At 41.6% G+C, this 20142-nt stretch overlaps 1 protein-coding gene across 3 annotated transcripts; it reads right to left on the bottom strand.

Moving 5' to 3' along the window:
• Positions 1-3804: 3804 nt before the first annotated feature.
• On the bottom strand, positions 3805-20090 carry mdm4 (MDM4 regulator of p53). 3 transcript variants are annotated; one of them, XM_084062316.1, is made up of 11 exons: positions 19891-20090; positions 18654-18725; positions 17806-17880; positions 16791-16924; positions 15481-15530; positions 14493-14548; positions 11987-12089; positions 10672-10832; positions 8576-8782; positions 6943-7011; positions 3805-4843 (listed from the first exon to the last, which is right to left on the bottom strand). In XM_084062316.1, the coding sequence occupies exons 2-11, from the start codon at positions 18723-18725 to the stop codon at positions 4208-4210; spliced, it is 1563 nt and encodes a 520-aa protein (XP_083918442.1). In that variant the 5' UTR covers positions 19891-20090; the 3' UTR covers positions 3805-4207. The 3 variants fall into 3 exon arrangements, with proteins under 3 accessions (XP_083918442.1, XP_083918441.1, XP_083918440.1); XM_084062315.1 differs by having other exon boundaries at positions 8576-8797; positions 19912-20090; XM_084062314.1 differs by having other exon boundaries at positions 3806-4843; positions 8576-8797.
• Between the last annotated feature and the right edge of the window lie 52 nt (positions 20091-20142).

Here is a 20142-nt window from a genome sequence, read left to right as displayed (position 1 = left end):
TTTTTTAATTTTAATCCTGAGAAGTAATGGTTTTAGACATAATGAGCTTTCCCTCCGACAGAGGCGTGATGTAATAATGACAAACGACGACATGACAAAAATAATTCTTGGATGTACTGTACCTTATATTTATTGAGTTTGTTATATTCACACATCTGAAAACCTGTATCTCTCTCTGCTTGAAGATCTGAACTCCGTTAACTTCACGATAACATGACTGTGGTGAGTTATCATTACGTTCACAGACCTGTATTAAAATGGTGAAATACTTTAACTCCCCCCCATAGGTGTAAATAGTTGGAAGGGTGATTTCAATATAATACGCTATATTAATTATGTTTTCACTGTCTACTGCTAATATAGCTCTGACACCAGCACCAATACTGGATTTAGTCATGACGACAGGCATGCTCTATGTATGTACATCATATAACATGGAATACTGGTGTTTTACTATAGGCTTGGCACCAGATACAATACTGAGACTTGACTCCGCCTGCTGGCGGAACGTTAGAAGCACACGTTGTGAAGGGCTGATCACAAGAGCATCCGAGAGCCATCATCATGTCCTTTTTCCCCTACGAGCAAAACATCACCAGTCTGTGTGAAGTAGTGGAAATGTCTCAATTGCAATTTTTAAGTCGTGAGATTAAAGATTTACGTCTTTTTTGGGGGAACAGCTCGCACCTCTTCACTGAAAAGAAATAGTTTTTTTTAGGGCAGAGAACAGCAGGCACAGGAAGGAAAACCATACCACCATCATCCATTATTAAAATAAACACTCCAACACATTAATTGTCTGAAACAATTGGAACAGAAAACAAACAAGAACCCAAAAAAGGCCACAAACACAAAAACATACAAATTCAAACCAAGTCATTACGTGGCAGTGTAACGCTTCAATCAAAGCTCTCGACTCTAAATTAAGTACTAAGCACCTCCCACATCACTTTTTAACGCCAATTTGAGCCTGGCGCGCTGTCGTACGGTGAAAATACCGTTATAGCAGATCTACAAGCTCACAATGCGTCGTCGCAATGCGGGCTCGTAGATGTGATATTCTTGCGGTGCAACACCGGTGCAAGACGTGTATAAATTAAACATATTTAGGCCTACATTATGCCATTTGTGATCATTTGTAGCCTGTTAACATGCCAAAAATATATAGGGACAACATCAGGGGTTAATGTGGTTGAGGAACATTTTTGAAAACTCAGCCAAAATTCGTCCTTCCTTCTATCAGGATTATATATCATCTGTCGGGCGAAAACCTCATAAATCCAAAAACTGCTACGTTTCATGGATTCAAATTCAAAAGCATCAGTATACGCTGTAGCAGGGGTCTTCAACCTTTTCAGGCCAAGGACCCCCTAGCTGAGACAGAGATGAAGCAGGGACCCCCTCTATATTGTATAAAATTGTGTTTCAGATTAAACTTTTTTTGTTTACTTCGTCTGCTCTTTTTTCCCAAAACCTCTTTGCCAAAAATAGCAGATCTACAAGCTCACAACTTGTTGTGAGCTTGTAGATCTGCTATTTTTGGCTAAAGTTCTCCTCAGAAAAGTGATGCTAGGGTTCAAGTGGTTATGGTAAAAAAAAAAAAATCTTATCTCACAAAGATTTGGCGGAACCCCTGGAGTAACTCTGAGGACCCCCTAGGGGTCGCGGACCCCCTGTTGAAGACCCCTGCGCTGTAGTAATGATCTTCTACGAAACACAAAAAGTTAAAATATGGAGAAATTAGGTTTTCGCCGGACAGCAATCGATATTCATATTAAGACATAACGAATCTATGAATGGGAACAAGTGCAGACTGACTTTTGTCTCTTTAGCTTTTTTCTTGTTCACTACGAGATGAACATAAATAAATTAAATACAAAACAAAACAGAAATAGTTAATTCCTCTCAAAACTTCCAGAAAAGAGGTTATATAGGAACACACGCCAACAGTCATCAATTGACCATTAAACAACAGACTGCAGGGTAAAACTGTTATAGATAGCTTCATCAGCATGGCAAATGTAAAATATCCAATATACAGATACAACGAGACTATTATACTCCCTTGAAGATATAAATATAGTAAATATTTCTTCGGCTGTACATTGTTTCAAGCAGGTTATTATAATCCTACATATTTAAACACCGTGTTGACACAGAGACCAAACATAAACAAGTCGCCGCGGTTACGTTGTTACAATACATTCACCCCGTGTTGAGAGAAAAAGGCATGTTGGGAGAAAAACAAAAGACAGGCGCAAAGCTGGAATTATACTTCGGGGCGAATTAGTGCCATTTGAAATGTTTCTGTGTGGATGCGTTTTTTTTCTGTTGAAAATACAGCATTTTTAGTCTCTATAGCGGCATCAGCGTGAATTAAGGCTTTAAAGCCTTTAAGTCCAAGGGTTCCCAAACATTTGAGGCTGCGACCGCCCCAAAAATAATCATATTAGAACTGGGGACCCCTCAAAATAATCATATTAGAACTGGGGACCCCTCAAAATAATCATATTTGAACTGGGGACCCCTCAAAATAATCATATTTGAACCGGGGACCCCCCCCCCACCCCAACAAGCAACTTGGTTTGACTCAGTTCCACAGATAGGCGTTGTGAGCTTGTAGAACGTCTATTTTCACAATGTTTGCCTCTTTCTTACATAATATTTGACAATTTGGCATTAAAAAGGTCTTAAAAGTAATTAAATTGTCACTTTATAAATGTGTAGCCTGTATACACTTATACTGTATGTTGGTTTGTTTACTGTTGAGTGAGAAAACAATGTTGCACATATTAAGCTAGTCATCTGGGGACCCGCAACAAAATAATAATTTGGGGACCCACAGTTTGGGAACCACTGGCCTAAAAGGCTCTTCTAGGCAAGCGGTGATGAGAACTGTGGAGAACAGAAACGACAGCTTTCTTGTACACTTCTAACTAAATGCTCAGGAACCAGCACAGAACTGCAAGAAGGTGTAAGAAAAAAAGAGAACACTGGCTTTAAGAGACTTGAAGAGGCCCCGGGGAAACCGTTAAATTAATTGGCACGTTTCATCATCATCATCTGTCTCTCAGGAAATGAGTCACGCACACACCAAAAAAAAAAAAAAATCCAAACGAACCGATTTGTGGTTTATGTATGTATGGCACCGTTCAACCACCCTGGAAACAAATTAGCTTAAGAGGAGCAACACATAAGCTCACGGAATAATAATAATACGCTGAATAATGTTACGTGATTCGACGTTAATACAAAAAAAATAATAAAAAAGCCTTCATCATGACAAAACAAACAAAACACACACACACACACACACACACTATAGCTCCTGTATACTGTACACTTCTTAGGTGGCCCTATCAATAAATAAATAAATACCTCTGTTCTATTATGAAATGTGGTCAAACAGAAACATTGTCTCAAGCACTATAGATGTCTCAGGTTGTTGAACCCGGTTATACTTCAGAGGCAGTGTGATGCAAACCAAGAGCAAAACTCTCTCAACTTATCGATCGTGTGTTGTTGGTGCTTATTTTGAGTGCGTTTAAATGTACGATGTATGTGTTTTCTTTTAAGTGTGTTAAAGAGTGCAACTTACGTGAAGTCCAGGGCTTTTGCTTGAAATAATTGCTAATTGATCTACCTGGTAAAAAAAAAAAGGGTTCGATAAAGATTAACCCGTTTAGACCGGGAACGTGAACTCTGTGATTTTAGATTTCTTTGGACGATTCAAAAATAGCAGATCTACAAGCTCATAGCGCGCCACCGAGTGCCGCGCTATGAGCTTGTAGATCTGCTATTTTTGAAAAAAAAAACTTGCCAATGTGTGCAAATCTTTGAATTTATATTTTCAAAAGCGAACGTCTGTCACATATCTTTGTTCCAGGGACCTCCCCAGAAGCAAAGATTTGAGTTACAAGTGTTCGCTTAAAAAAATATTTGCACAAATGTTCCAAGATTTTTTGAAAATAGCAGATCTACTAGCTCATGAGAGCTTGTAGATCTGCTACTTTTGAACAGTCAAAAGAAATCAAAAAATGACACAAGATGCGTTCCCGTGTCGAATGGGTTAAAAAAAAACATAACCATATGGTTGAATAATTATTGACCGTCTGATAACATTTACCATTGGTCAGTATATGGCTGTACTATGCATGGGGTTGTTTTTGGATGTAAACGCATGTTTTTTTTTTGTTGTTTGGTTTTTTTAGAGGAAGAAAATCTTAATGACTCTCTGGATGATCTTCCCACAGCCGGGGCACGGCGCCTGGAACTTGTGCAGCCGGCGGGCGCACGGGAAGCAGGTGAGCAGGTGGGCCGTGCGGCCGTGGATGATGTTGCCGTTGCGCGGCCGTATGCGACACAGCTTGCAGGGCTCCGACAGGGCCTCGGGCCGCACCTCCCCCACCTCCATCATCCCCCCGCCCCCCAGCCCCCCCAGGCTCTCCTGGCTCTCGCCCCCCGACAGCTGCTCGTCCTTAGACAGCTCGGAGGTCAGGGAGCCGCCGCCGGCTTTGGCTTGTTTCCCCGTCCCGGTCATCATCATGGCGGCCAGCGGCCGGTCGGGGGTGGAATGGGAGGGCAGGATGATGGGGTCGGACGCCGCCCTGATGCAGTCCGGGACGTCGATGCCTTCTTCGTCACTGCTGTCATCGTCGTCATCATCGCTGTCATCGTCGTGCGTTGCGGCGGAGCTGCTGCACGCCGGGATGTCGGGGACGGACAGGGAGTGGACGAGTCGCGGGACGTCCTTGTACCAGTTCTTCTGCAGAGCCCAGCAGCGGACGCAGTACTTCTGGAGAGGCGTGTTGAACTTCCGGCATTCTGTGCACTGCCACGCGTCCTGATTGGACGACAACAACATCATGATGAGCAGAGTTGGGAGTAAATACATGACTGATGACTCATGGAATAAAGAAAAAAATGAATCTGAACTAGAGTTCTAAAATTCTGCCCGAACCCGACCCGACGTTTTCGGGCCGGGCCCAAAATCTATGCTAATTAGTCGGACCGGGCTGAAAATAAATTTCAACTGCCCCTAGCGGCCTAACGGTAAGGCTGACAAAGATGTCAGTGGATGTGTTGGACGCAGCTCAAAGTTAACTTTACTCACATATCTAGTTTGTCGCCGTCAGACCTTCCTAACCCGTGTTATTAAAGAAAAACGGGCAACAATGGCCAAAACTCAATCGAAAATCGGCGAAAGTGGCAGTTTTCAAGAGTTTTGGCCATCATCTCTGGAACGGAAGGTCCAATCTGCTCAGTTCAATGCTTGTTGGATGCGTGACTTCCATGTTCGGGTTTATGTTTTTTTGCACATTGTGAATTATTGTATGTACTACTATATGAGAAAATATACAGACTTTTTGAGACTTAACAAGATGTACCTGGTGTAGAAAAAACGAATTCATAATTCCATAGTTTTCCAGACCTACACAAGGACCCTGCACGCTGTTTTTGTTTTACCTTTATTTTGTATGCCTTTGTGCACTTTATGATTTGCAAAAATGTAAAGTGTGTTACAAATAAAATGATAAATTATTATTATTATTATTATTACTAGTTAGCCAAACTGGAATGTTTTGGGTGACCTTGGTTTTCCTCCTTACTGTGGCCTGTACGGCCAGTCATGGTGCTATATTAACTAAATTCAAATAACCTGATCTTAAGTGGGTTTTTTTGTTGATGAAATGTTCTATACAAACACACATGCCTTCCTTTTTTTTTACTAAAGAGGAAATTCACTTTTTATTTATCTGCTGCTGCAAGAGAAATTCCCTTACGATCAAATAGGGTAATATTATCGACTAACCTATTACTTTTCTCAGGGGGTAATACGTAATCCATCCATTAATGGAAGTAGTAATATGTAGCATTTTTTCATTTTTGTCTCCACCAGGAGACTATTGTTTTCGTTCGCATGATGAAATGGAGACCTATAAATAGGTGTGTCACTTCCAAAGTGAGGTAAGACACACCTATCCATCAGGCAAGCTAACATTGGTCAAGTGACACGTGACAACAAGCGACAGAAACAAGCAAACCGTGCATGAAAGAAAAAAAAAATGCCGAAGGGGTCCGCCATGTTCCAGGGGGGTCCCCGGGGGTCCCAACACTCACAGGGGTCGGCGGACCACCAGGGGGTCTGCGGACCACCAAAGTAAAAATCACTATTAACGTTTTTTCCAATTTTTTTTTTTTTTTTTTTTCCTTTTTGGACACTTTTACTCCGGCGATTTGGGTACCCCAATATACACGCACCCACGCTGGGCCCCGTGCGCGGCTGGGGTTGAGGGGGGCGTAGCCCCCCGAAACTCTAGTATGTAATATTGACAGGATTAATGGAGAGTATCTTTTCCTCTCCGTCCGTCTCTGTATATGTCCGTCTGAGAACACCCAACATTGGTCAAGCTGCATGTGACATCACAATATGTTATATAAATAGGTAAGACAGGATCAATCAGGAACAGTACTTTCCAGTACAAATTACCCGACCGTGCATGTGTGTCCGTCTGAGAACACCTAACATTGGTCAAGTTTCACGTGACATCACAATATGTAATATAAATAGCTTAGACAGGATCAATCAGGAACAGTACTTTCCAGTACAAACTGAGAGTGATTTCCTTTGGTTAAAATAGCACGGGTCCGCTGGCGGGTCCGCTGACTCAAGTCCTCCTGACACATCAGGAGGACTTGAGTACCTGCTAACTGCCACACTACGGCTCCCATGAACTCTCTAGACCTGACGGTCAATGGGCAGGCCAGCACATGCCCAACACTATTTTTTTAACTTTCCCTTTTTACTACTGGCGAGGAGCACATTTTCTAGGTTTAAAAAAAAAATTGCCCAACAATGCCTCACCCAGCATGGATGAGAAGTTGAGAACAGACCCGACCTGACAGTGTGAGTCAGAGAAGCAGATGGATGTAGATGCCTACCTGTGTACAGATCTCTGTATCGGTGTCATCACTCAGACACTGGGAATCCTCGTCTGGCTCCTCGGCCATCTGAACAAACACACACAAGCATCCATTTTGATTAATACAAAGGTTTTTATTTGTTCAGTAACAGGAGTCTCCCCGTCTCTCGAGCTCTTCAATTAACAGAAAATACATTTTCAGGTGGGCTGCTAAATGTCTGCCAATTAGGGGAGAGCACCCATTTATCAGCTTCATTTTTTATAGTGTTCCAGTTCTAATTTTGTCTACTAATTTCTCTGCGTCATCACTTCCAATTTCACTTGTTTAATATGCATCCTGTTGGATAAAATTGGTGTCCTGACCTGAACATGCATTTTCTGTTTATAAAGAACTGGACAAACATGGAGACTCCGATTACTGAACACACACTCTATTGCAATGAGCACTATCAGAATATAGAGCTATTTAACACTTATTTTAACCAAAAATCACTTAACCTACCTTGATGGCTAACAGTGGGCGAAAATATCTAGTGTACAGCAAAAATTGGGAATACGTTTGTGTGATGAAGGATGACTGATTTAAGCAGTCACACACCTGGCCTGAGTCAAACTATAAGTGGACTCAGAGCTGGGTGTGGCCACGCACCTGTTGTGCATTCTGTGTTTATTCCTACTAACAACACTACATGTTTATGGCAGTGGTGCCGACAAGATTCTGCTGTTAACTCTTTGCCTGCGGATTCTGCAGGCTACGCTGCCGTCGATGAGAAAAACAAGTATTTTTTTAAATGATAATAATTATTATTCATTTTTTACCAGCTTGCAAACTGGTCTAAGAAGAGACTGATCTACTAGTCATCCATGTGTTCGACATATTCGTGACATGTTTACAATCATTGGCTGTCTTTTACGCCAATGGGGATACTTTCCCATATCCTGAATGGGCGGTCTCGTCCTCCCAAGCTATGGTACTAGACACGCCTCTCGCCTCTATGGCCACTATACAAGTGGTTCTCAAACTTTTTCATGTCAAGGACCCCCAAATTGACACTTATTAGCCCGCGGACCCCCATTTCAAAAGATATGCCAGGGACCCCCATAAGAGAAGATTTTTTTTAGGGCTCTAGCGGTGATTCTCAACCATTTTAATTTCAAGGACCCCCAGTTTGACATGCATTAGGCTACAGACCCCCATTTAATGGCATTTCTATCACTTGGACCGCAATTTATATTGTAAAATCTAAGTCAATTTAACTCTTAGAGTTACAGACCCATAAGGGTCCATTTGGTGCCTAATCTATCATTTAGCTGGGGACCCCCTGGAACTCCCTCAAGGACCCCTGGGGGTCCCCCGACCCCACTTTGAGAACCAATGCACTATACAATAATAAATATTCTGTATCTCGGCTCCTGTGTTTTACTATGTATTTTTGGCGAGACAAGCTATTTTAAACAGCGTATAACAAGCGAACGGGAGGTCACAATGACATTTTATTTTGAAACCCTCCGTGATTAGTAACCATCAGGGGACCAATCATACTGGAGATAAATATTCTGTGGAAATCACTGGCAGTCTGGCCTTTATTTATTTGTATAATGAAACAGTTAAAGCAGAATCTGTCTTGAGAGATTTACACGGTCCTCCTAACCTCTTTATCCGTTTTCTCCTCCTTCCCTCCGGTGGCCTCGTCGTCCTCGGGCAGCGCCTCCCCTTCTCCTCCGCTCCCCGCGCCTCCTCCCTCCTCCAGCAGGGCCTCCTCCTCCTCCTTCATCTCCACGCTCACCTGCTCGCTGTCTCCCTCCGTCAGGAACCACAGGTCGTCCGTGGTGTCCGACACGATGGCCGTGTCGTCCTCCTGTGCGGGGGACAGCTGACACCTCAGTCAGATCGTCACTGTGCAACCATGACTCACCTCGGGCACCTTTTGTCACGCAATCACATGCCTATAGGGCTGTGTCTGTCCACCATTAGGACTTTTTTACTTGACTGATGAATTGTCTCTCAAATAATTGTGATTACCGATTTGACCCGTTTAGACCTGGAAAGACTACACGTTGTAATACATTTCAATCTGGGAAAGCATCTGTGATTTTAGATGTTGTCATGTACATAGCTTTTTTTTGGGGGTCGTGTTTTGGAAGGCGTTTTTAAAATCGGCCTCGGGTCTAAATGGGTTCATTGTGTTTCTGTTGTTGAACATTATTGGAACATTGTGAAGAGAAATTACATTTCTGTTTGGCTTTCAGGCTTTGTAAACAAAAGGCGCACCGGGCAGCTATGACAAATAACTTTTCTTTGATAACTTTATAAAGTACTAATATATGAATAGTGGAAATAGCTTATATCTACAAGCTCAAAACGCGTCACATGAGCTTGTAGATCTGCAGTTTCCACTCATTTTGAACATGTTTGAAAATATACAAAAAATGGAATATGGAACATGGAAACTATTATGAAAATAATTGCGATTGTGTAATTTCCCAGTGTGTTTCCCAAACATAGAGACCTGTTTTTATGCATCACGAAGAGCAGGGCAGGGGATTTCATGGAGGCCATGAAGCCCATGGTGGGCTGCCACGGTGCCCCCTCGGTTTGGCCTTATGCGCCCCTCGGATAAGTATATACCCTGTGGCCACAGTGGCCCTTATGCCGAGGCCAGAGTAGCCTTGATGCACCACCCGCCTTTCCCATTTGCCTCTTTCCTGTCACAGTTTTTAGACATTCTTTTCAGTCTTTTGTTGTTTTGTTGAGATTGTGTATCCCCATTGGCCAAATTAATAGATTTATTTCACAGACAGTTATATATGTATTCATATAAATTAATCCTTAACTTTTTAAGTTCAATACATTTTTTGTGGTGTTATTGCTTTTTTCCCATGAGGTCAGAACATAATCCAATGATTTAGCTACAATGGTCAAGCCTCCCTGAACTGGATGATTACAAAACAAGTGAAAAGGAATAGAATGTCGACCTCCACTAGAACACAGACTACCTTGAGGAATGTGTCGACAGGTTTGTGTACATTGTTGCCAAATGGAGATAGCATGTACTAGGGCAGGAATTTCATGGCCACCATCACGCCCCGACATGTTGTTTTGAGAAATAAACAGCTCTTTCTTATGTCTTTTTTTTCATAAATGTATTAACAATTAAAATCACTCTCAACCCTAACGTTCAATTCATTATGTCCATAGACTTAAATACAACTTAAAAGTTGTATTTCAGGCCTTGCTGCCCTAAAAAGAATTCACAACACCAAAAGCCAAGTGGCCTTGCGCCCTAAAATTATGAAATTCCAGGCCTGGTCACAAGTAAATATACTTTCTTTTTTAATTGTTTAACTTTCTTGTAGAGAAATTGCTTTTAAAAACAGTTTTTAAAATAGTGAAAATAGCCATTCTATAAGCTCACAGCGAGATGTGAACTTGTTGATCGGCTAATTTTGCTATTTTCGAATTATGGTCTAAGTTTTTCATTCATAATGTATATTTTTATAAGTTTGGGTCACGGGGAGACACCCAACTTCTCTTTTGAGTCTCAAACTGAGACCCAATTATAACCTCCGGGAACCCCTGGTATATAGTCTGGGAACAACCCCTGGTATATAGTCTGGGAACAACCCCTGGTATATAGTCTGGGAACCCCTGGTATATAGTCTGGGAAAACCCTGGTATAGTCTGGTGTATATAATGTGGGGTTTTGCGAGGCAGGGTTTTGGGTGAGAAAACAACGCGGCTGCTTACTTGGTTAGTGTGGATGTCCGTGGAGCCGTTGCTCCTGCGACTGTAGTTACTACGGAGATTCCCCAGAAACCACCAGGGCAGGCCGGAGAGGTCCCATTCGTCCAGCGTGACGTCCAGCTTGGCTCGTTTACAGGCTGACCGCGGCAGGCCGTCCAGAGAGTCTGAGGAAGAGGGACCATGGGGGTCAATGTGAGCTCTCTACTGCATTTCTAAATATCACCTTTTTTTAATTTCCTACAACACTACATTTCCTAATTCCCAATACATTTGAAAGTATTTCATAAATAAAATAACAAAATCTAATAAATTCTTCGAATAAAAAATATATAAATTTAAGAAATTGTGAAAATAGCAGATCTACAAGCTCACAACGTGGTGCGAAGCGACGCGTTGTGAGCTTGTAGATCTGCTGTTTTCACTAGTTTGGGTCCCGGGCAAACATCTAATTTCTCTTTTGGGTCTTGGGCTAAAAGGTTTGGGAACCACTGGTCTACAGCAAGGAGGATTCTCAACCTTCAATCATTTCATGGGACCACAATGGGAACAAACAAACCCCTGGGGGCTTTTTGTGTTATCCTTTTAGCATCACTTTGTACTGTACTACCTGTACTGTTAACAATCTTGTTAATAAAGTATCCAGTCATTCAATCAATCAATCAAGGTTCAAAGTTTGATATGCATGAGGCCACAGGCCATTTGATTCCATTTTTCCCCCTCTGGGACCCCTATCTGCACTGTAAAATCATCAGTGTTGTCGTATCACAACGATGTGTTGCGATGCGACACATTGTGAGCTTGTCGATCGGCTGTTTTCGCTTTTCGTTGTACACAGAGATTAAAGCAAAAAGAAATCTCAGGTCTCCAAGTCCTAATCTATGTGAAATGGCATGAAAAAAAAACACCACACCAACGGTCTGTTTACTAAGCAACTAGCATATGTAAAAAGATGATGTTTTTAGCCAGGTATTAACATTCTAAACTTATGCTCCTTCTGCTTTATATACAGCCAACCAGTTGATGAAATTAAAGATTGAGGCCTTAACTTTTGCCTTTACAAAATGACCCACATCATTAGGGTTTTATGGAAGATGCCTCTGTATTCTATTGCTAGTTGGAGTACTTCAAATACTCTTATTTAATCTTAAAATGATTCCACTGAACATGTGGACTTCTATAGCATCCAAATGACTGACATCAGTCGTGGCGACTGAGAACTTTAATCCATCGTGTACGTAAGTAAAGTTTAAGTGTTTCATCTAAGTGCATTGTTTTATATTGATGGTCCTGCTGAAAAATGGTTAGTGTGTTTGTTTACCCTCATCGGGGTCCCGGGGTCGTCTCTGGGAGGGGGTTTGCAGGTGGAGGAGGGGCCTATCGATGCCCACCTCCAACCCTGCTTTGGCCACACCTCCAAACACCTGCACCAAGGAAAGAACAAGCAGAGAAGAGACGATTAGAGGACAAGAGCGAGGACTGGACTCTCGGAGGACTCACAGCTCCATGCTCAAGATCACCTCTGGGGGGGCGGGGGGCAGGGGGGGGGGCATTGGTTACAGGATGGAGGGGGCACGGGGCAAACAGGGGTACGGGGCCAGAAGGGGAGGGAAGATTGGGGCATGGAGAGGTAAATGTTTCTGGATGAGAAGTGAGTGAGACGGTTTGAGAGGAAGGTTACAGAGGACAGATGAGAAACTTTTGAGTTTCAATTAAGGAGATTAAATGAAACCCAAGTGGACAGATTAGAATCCAGCTATGAAACTAAGCCATGCTTCCTACGACTACAACTATAAGATGTTCATTATAATAACATGTAAAGGAAGTATTCGCACATCCACTTCATTCGGATGCGGGTGCGTGTTTGGACAAGGAAAACTGAGCGTCTTACTTACGAAGACGCTCTCGATGAGGGTCCAGTGGGACCCGAAACGTCTGTCTGTCAATCTAAATAAAAGCAGAGGCTGCTGAGCAAGAGCAGTGTGCGGGAGTTTTTGTTCATGAAAATATTGTTTTCATGTTTGCTTCATTATAATAACAGACATGCCCACATGCATACATGAAATGATTACTGGAAAACTTTTGTTTTCACCTGAGAGGGAGGCTTGAAGCACGCAATTCTAAAGGACATGTCAGTAAGACTAGTGAGAATTCTACAATTATTAGTATATTGTGGATTCAAATTAAATATGTTAATGTTGGTCTGGTTTTTGATTTTAACTCTATTGGGCAAAGACCAAAGATCACACCAAAGCTCTAATCAAGATGTTATAGGTAGGAAAAAAAACTGCATTTATGTTATTTGACATGACCAAGAAGACAAGCATAAAACATCCAAGAATTAAGTTTCACAGAAAAGTAGAGCTGGTCGATTTAAGCAGAGGTAGACGGGGGTCCGATTATGGCTCAAAATGATGGGAGACCTACAAAAAAGGGGGGTGTTTTGGTGGTGGTGGGGAGCGGACAGAGGGTGTAGGAGTGATGGGGGGGAAAGGGGGGACAGGGAAAAGGACAGTTCAGGTAGAAGGTAGGTAGGGGTGGTTCAGTGGGTTATTTGAGATCAGGAGCTATGATCCCCCGGCTCGGCTCGGAGCAGAGAAGAGAACTCTGAGACAAGACAGAGACAGTGACTCTGCCCCCCCCAATCACCTGGCTGGAGCCGGTGGGTCAGCCCCCCCGGCCCCGGCACCAGAATGATGGGGGTTGTACAGAGACGGTGCAACTCTGTACAGATGCTGCACCCCAACGGAGACAGCAGCCCTGCACCCCACCTCACCGCACGCAAGACATAAAGGACCGTTGTGATTAGAGCCCGACCGATGACACTTTGTTTGGCTTAGAGACCACCCATTACTGATGTTTTGGCTGATATTTTGAGAAGAAAAAAAATCTTTAATTCAATAGACCACCGAAGTCCTGACGTCATTCGTTCATCCCCAGGTTCGTAAAGTCATTTCTCTATGGAGAATAACATTGGGTCATCATAGAATCGTCTCATATAAGAATTGTGGTCCAAAAATAAACAAACTGTCTTGGCATAATTGTCAGGGAGGAGGTTCTGTATCGTTTATGATAGTCAGTCACTTATATTTGAAACAGTCTGTTTCTGGCGAAAATCTAACTAATTCGGCAGAAGTAACATTATCGTTTTCTCACCGTCAGTTGCTGCTTCATATCCATAAGAATCAAACCGCCGGGGTCACTTGTTTATTTTTGGAACACAGTTCTTATTTGACGCGATATTAAACATGTCTATGGGATTCAGAAAGGGGGTGGAAAACCGCGAACCAGGTAGACAAACCAAGGATGTGTAAATTACGTCAGACTTCGGTGGTCTATTTGAAAAACACTTAACTTAAAAGCAATAAATCTATAAAAATGTATAGCTTTTTTGCTATACAAAAAAGGAACACCTAAACAGATCTTAATTAAACTTAAGCCCTATTCCAAAAATTACAACAAGCTGAATACAAGCTCACAACATTTCAGTTGTGTTGTGAGCTTGTAGACTGTGTATATATTTTTTCTTTATTATTAATTCACCTGTGATGACATGAAAAAAATAGAGACGCCAGGTGCAAAATGGTAAAAAAAATAACTGGAACACATAACTGCCGATACCGATGACATCCAAAAAAAGGTCAAATAATGGCCGATAGATCAGCCGGGCTCTACTTGTGATACAAAATATATCTTTATATACATCCAAATTGTAAAGAGACTGACAGGGTTGTCTCTATATGTATTTTGGTCCAGAGGCGGGTTGTGAGTGGCGAGGAAGGTTGAGGTAACTCTGTTTCTCCTTTAGCACCATGCTACGGCTTTACCTGACCACGTTCCTCCACTCCGCCATCTACACCCACAGAAAGAGTCTCTGCAGCGTCTGCATTTTAAAATGAGAACATAGTAACAGACAAAAGCAAAACCCCCCCCAAAGCCCTTTAATAAATGACACTCCTTTTTTTATTCTTTCAATGTAACTCTCTCAACTCCAGCTCTGGGTTTCTAAAGGCCCGAGCAGTGGTGGAAAGTAACGTACTTAAGTACAATTTTGAGGTATTTGTACATTACTGGAGTTTTTCCAATTTCCAATACTTTTACTTCTACTCCACTACATCTCCAGAGGCAAATATTGTACTTTTACTCCACTACAATTATTTGAAAACTTTAGTTACTAGTTACTTTGCAGATATAAACTATGATATTATGAAACACACATTCGCCACTTTAGCCCTATTTTATACCTAGGCTGTTTGAAAATAGCAGATCTACAAGCTCACAACAAGGCGTCGCTTCGCTTGTAGATCGGCTATTTTCAAATATTTAGTACTTTTACTTTTGGTACTTTAAGTACATTTTGATGCCAATACTTTTTAATTTTTAATTTTGGACTTTTACTTTTTATATTGCAGTATTGGTACTTGACTTAAGTAAAGAATTTGAGTACTTTTTCCACCACTGGGCCGCCCGAGTTGGGAAGATAGTGCAGAATCTTCCTCCCAGGAATAAAACCTCTTCTTGCACACATTAAATAGCTCATAAACAACACGTGATGCATTGAAAAACTTCAACTGGCCTTTAAGATATCAAAGTGGTTTGATGATGAAATGCAAGAGGCAACAGAATGAAACATTTAATCCATACCCAACAGAAAAGAGGAAACAAAAGACAAAAAAGAGGTCAATCACAGATGTACCATGTTATCATCAATGTCCGGTTATCTGGACGTCTATCTCCCATGACGACTGACTGCTTTCAACAAGATATTGCATCACATTTTCACATGAAAGCGTAATAAATGACCGCATGGCTTACCGGTACATCCAAGCACAATCAAGTACTTCTTCAGCATGTCATACACAGGGCTGGAAAAAAAGAAAAATAGAAAATAAATGGTTAGAAATGTTGATTCCTCATCGCCAATTAGCCCTGGATCAATACATTTTTCGGGGTTTCTGATCCGGTCGGAGGTGTGGCAGGTGGCCGGAACCAACGACCGGAGCCACCGGCGCCGTGCGTCTCCAAAACAATTCCCCTAGTTAAAAAACGTGCTTAGTTTGGTATAATCGTTTAGTTTCTTTTGGTATAATAATGGTATTAGAGCCATATTTACGATTTCTGTTGTTTCACTTTTTTGATGACGTCACTGCGTCTGCGGCCAAGGGTTGTCATGGTATTTAACAGGTTCTGTAATCAAGCGCAGGTGGTGCTTGTGGCAGAAGCACACAGTTTTATACTGTGCTCTAGGAGAGCCATGTTTGAGAGGACTGTTTGGCGTACAGTATATTCCCTTGCATTTAAGTTATATTTATGCTTTGTATGCTGACAGTGACGGAGAATAAAACACCCACTTTGTTAAACTCAACTTTACGGTTTGGAATTCAGTTTCTTACAGAGCACACGTCTGAACTTAATACCTGGCCACAGGCATCCATGTAGTGGCTAAAAAGTATAGGACTTACTGACGCTACAAATGGTTTGGTATGTCTATTTTCTATTCTAACTCGTGGCGCAACTAGTGAGACTAAACTAATTGATTGGCATTATGTGGGGAACAAAAATAATGCGACGCCAAGCGGAACCAACCACCAGAGCCACAATGTATTTCTTTATTTTTTCTAAACCGGATCACACGACTAGTTTTAGAACGAGCCAGGCTTTCCTCAAGGTGGAAAGTCTGGTGACACGAGGCCACTCGCCAATAGCTACTCAGCCAAGCATTGGTGTGAACGTAGTCTCGCGAGCCAGACCGTTGCCTCCCACAATGTTCAAATGCGTCCGTCATATTATAGTCAGAAGCATAATTTAGCCTGCTTGCCTATCAGTAATGGAAATTCTAAAATAAAACAAAAAATATATTTTCGTGAACAGAAATGACGAACCGATGACATCTTCCGTTTTCTAAAATCAGACTCTATTCACCTGTTTCCTAGGCTGTGTGTTTTCCACTTCCTGTCGATTTCATTGGATATCATTGGTCATCTGACCAGTTTCATTGGATTTCATTGGATCAAATCGACAGAAAGTGGAAAACACACAGCCTAGGAAACAGGTGAATATGGCATTCGGAGATTGTGGAATAGCTGTCTGGCTACGCTAAAGTGTGAGAGTGCATAGAGACCTACCTGGGGTTTTTGACGGAGAAGCTCTCCACCTCCAGCAGTTCTCCTAGAGGATCATCCTGACAGTGGACGATGTGCTGCCTGGTTTTATCGTACAGCTGCTTCCCCATGATGTACTGGCCCAGGTAATGCATCACCTACACAACAACAAGCATGTCATTTAAGACCGGTGTTTCTCAAATTACATTTTTGAGGTCACGCACCCATTGTTATGGGTCGCTACTCACAGGTAAATATCCTGTTTAACTACTTTTTTAAAGTTATTATTTCAGAAGATTTTCAAATCTTTTCCAACAAAAAAATAAAATAAAAATCTAAACATTTTCAGAAATGTTCCAACATTTTCCAAAATATTTGTAGAAATGTACCATACATTATTATAACGTTTAAAAAATAGCACATCTACAGGTCGCGATGGGGCACGCTGTGAGCTTGTGGATTTGCTATTTTCATGACAATAATAATAAAAAAGGGGCTTCATTTATTCATTCATCATGTATTTTTGTAAGTTTGGGTCTGGAGCTGACAATGTTTGGGAAGCCCTGATTCAGACACACTCAGCTTTAGGACCAGCATTCATATCTCTGCTGTCGAGCAGAAACCAACTATTATGTCCAAAATGAAAAAAATAATTTCAACACAACACTGCCTCATTAACGTTGGTATGGTGACTTTATACATTGTCAGATACTTGAATGTGTCCTTATATTATCATCACTTTACCCACATACAGCTCAAGTGGAGTTAGGAGGTTTTTGACCATTAATGTGGAGATAGTTGTTTTGTCCATCATTGATTAGAATAACCAAGTCAGACCTGAGATGGAGTTAGGAGGAGGTTTGACCGACAGTTTGAGGATCCAATGGAGTTAGGAGGTTTAGTCAGAAGAGCTTTTTAATACTTTTCATTGGTTCAGTATTTGTAAAACCCACACACAGATGTAAAGAGTGTTCAATAGCACTGATTTATTTAAGAAAAATGGTTTCTACCCCACAGCGTGTCTCCTACAACAACTCACCTCTTTGAGAGTGAACACGTCCTCCTGGGCTCCGGCTACACGCAGGATCTGCAACAGAGGAGCTCTGGGCTGGACCTGGAGACAATATATAATATGAATCACAATGTTCACTGCTTTGCAATATTGTGTAAATGTTGTGAAGATTCGGTACTCTCCTTTCTTCTTTTTTTTAAAAACACTTTTCACTTTTTCTTCTCCTTTTATTTTGTTAAATTTAACTTAAACCTATTTAAAACTGCCTCATTTATGATAACAGTGTAGACAGGGGTGCAATGCTCAGTGGACGGGGTTGCACGCCGAGCAACCACTTATTTGGCCAGGGGGACGCGCAGGCACACGCATAGATTTAAAACTACTGTAAATTCACACTTCATCAAAGTTTACAAAGGCTCCCGACTCACGCCAGGTACATTAACATAGGAATTAGCCTATATGCATATCAATTGTCCATTGTGTGACCTGTACTGTAGGTGTTAAGCGACGTGCGCGTCACGTCATTAAAATAGAGAGCAACCACTTCTGAAATGAGCATAGCATCACTGAGTGTAGACATTCCCCAGTCATGTTTATTTCTCTTTGTATTACTATACTTAGGTCTGTGAGAACCTGTATGACATACATATATATTATTTTTTCCCCTTCTTTAATTGTTTTTATAGAGAGAGAATGCAGGGTAAAAAAAGAGGGATATAATATGCACCTGTACCTTTGCAACCTTAAATTGAATTCCCTAATAAAAATATATTAAAAACACACACATAATACATAAATATATGTTGTGAAGATAAGATAACACTGCCCCACACATCTCATTAATGAATGAACTAACTGACTAACTAACTAACTACCTGACTCTCCTCTCCGGGTAATGTCCTGCATGGAGAGCTTGGTGCAGATGTCTGGGTTGATGGTGAGCTCATCTGAAACGCAGGGCGTACAACAACATTATTATTATGCATTTATGTAATAACAGGCCCACCTACCAATCAATTAATCAATACAATGTTATTATGCATTGATGTAATAACTGGCCCACTATCAATGAATATATATATAACCAATCGATGTTTAATAACAGCATACATACAGGTTTGTTTTGTTTAACAGCCTAATATGGTGACTGAACACTGCGATCATCGTGGAGCAGCAGCTGTCAATAGAGCCTTATGTCGGAAAAATAGCAGATCTACAAGCTCTCAACGCGCGTTGAGAGCTTGCAGATCTGCTATTTTCCGGCAGCTGTTGCGTGCAGGCCACTAGTAAATTGGTAGCCCTGAAACACGACTGTCGTATCATGACAGTCGTGGCGCAACTTGTTCCTGTTTTTGTCTCTTTCTCCATTTACAACCCGTACATCTACATAAACGTTCACATTTCAAACATAAAGTGCTGACCCCACGGCCATGGATGTTACAAGTTAAAACGCTCAGGTCTAAGTACCTGAATCTTCCGTATTGTTCAATAAAAAGCGTTTTAATCCGGTCGGTGGCCATTTCCTTCGTATTTCCTCCATAGGCTTTCAACTACGCAACCCTATCGGTTGGGAGGTGTACTGCACTCTGATACATTATAAATCTATGAGAAAATGGCCATTGATCAGATTAAAAATGCTTTTTTATTGAACAATACAGAAGATACGGGTACTTAGACCCAGGCGCTTTAACTTATTACATCCATGGCCGTGGAGTAAGCACTTTATATTAGAAATGTGAACGTTTATGTAGATGTACGGGTTGTAAATGGAGAAAAAACAAAAACCAGGAACAAGTTGCGCCATGACGGATGACGCTCGTGACAGACGAGCGTCATGTGAACCATGGCTATGTAAATTGCTGAAGCTAAATAAATACAAGCTGTTAATAATATAAAACGGTAACGAAACGTTACAAACGTGCCATAGTGGCTCATAACACGTGTTTATAAGGTTAATAACTGACAGGTGGCAAGAGCTCGCGCTGTAACGTCAGTTATTTATCATCACAACGAAACTGAAACGGTACAAAGTAAAAAATAAAATAAAAAAGCTCTGTTAGCTTGTAGCTAACGCTAAATAAAAGTAACAACGACCAGGAGGATAAAACTCACCTTTAATTACTAGGTTATTACTTTAAAGTCGCTACATCGTGGCGTGTCTGTTGGTGACAACCGTCCGTCCGTCCGCTCGAGCGCTAACGTGCTAATGCTAATAGTTGACTGCTCTGTTCTGTTGGTGGGTGGTGGCAACCGTCCGCTCGAGCGTGCTAACGTGCTAAGCTAACTGCTAACTGCTGCTTATTCCAGTACAATACAAAGGCTCTGTGGCCTAGTGGTTTGGTTTAGAGATTCAAAATGATGACG

Source organism: Gymnoscopelus microlampas (assembly GCF_963454915.1).
Source record: "Gymnoscopelus microlampas genome assembly, chromosome: 7".
NCBI classification, from domain to species: domain Eukaryota; kingdom Metazoa; phylum Chordata; class Actinopteri; order Myctophiformes; family Myctophidae; genus Gymnoscopelus; species Gymnoscopelus microlampas.
Note: the sequence above shows the minus strand (reverse complement) of the source record. Positions and strands in the feature narration are given on the sequence as shown.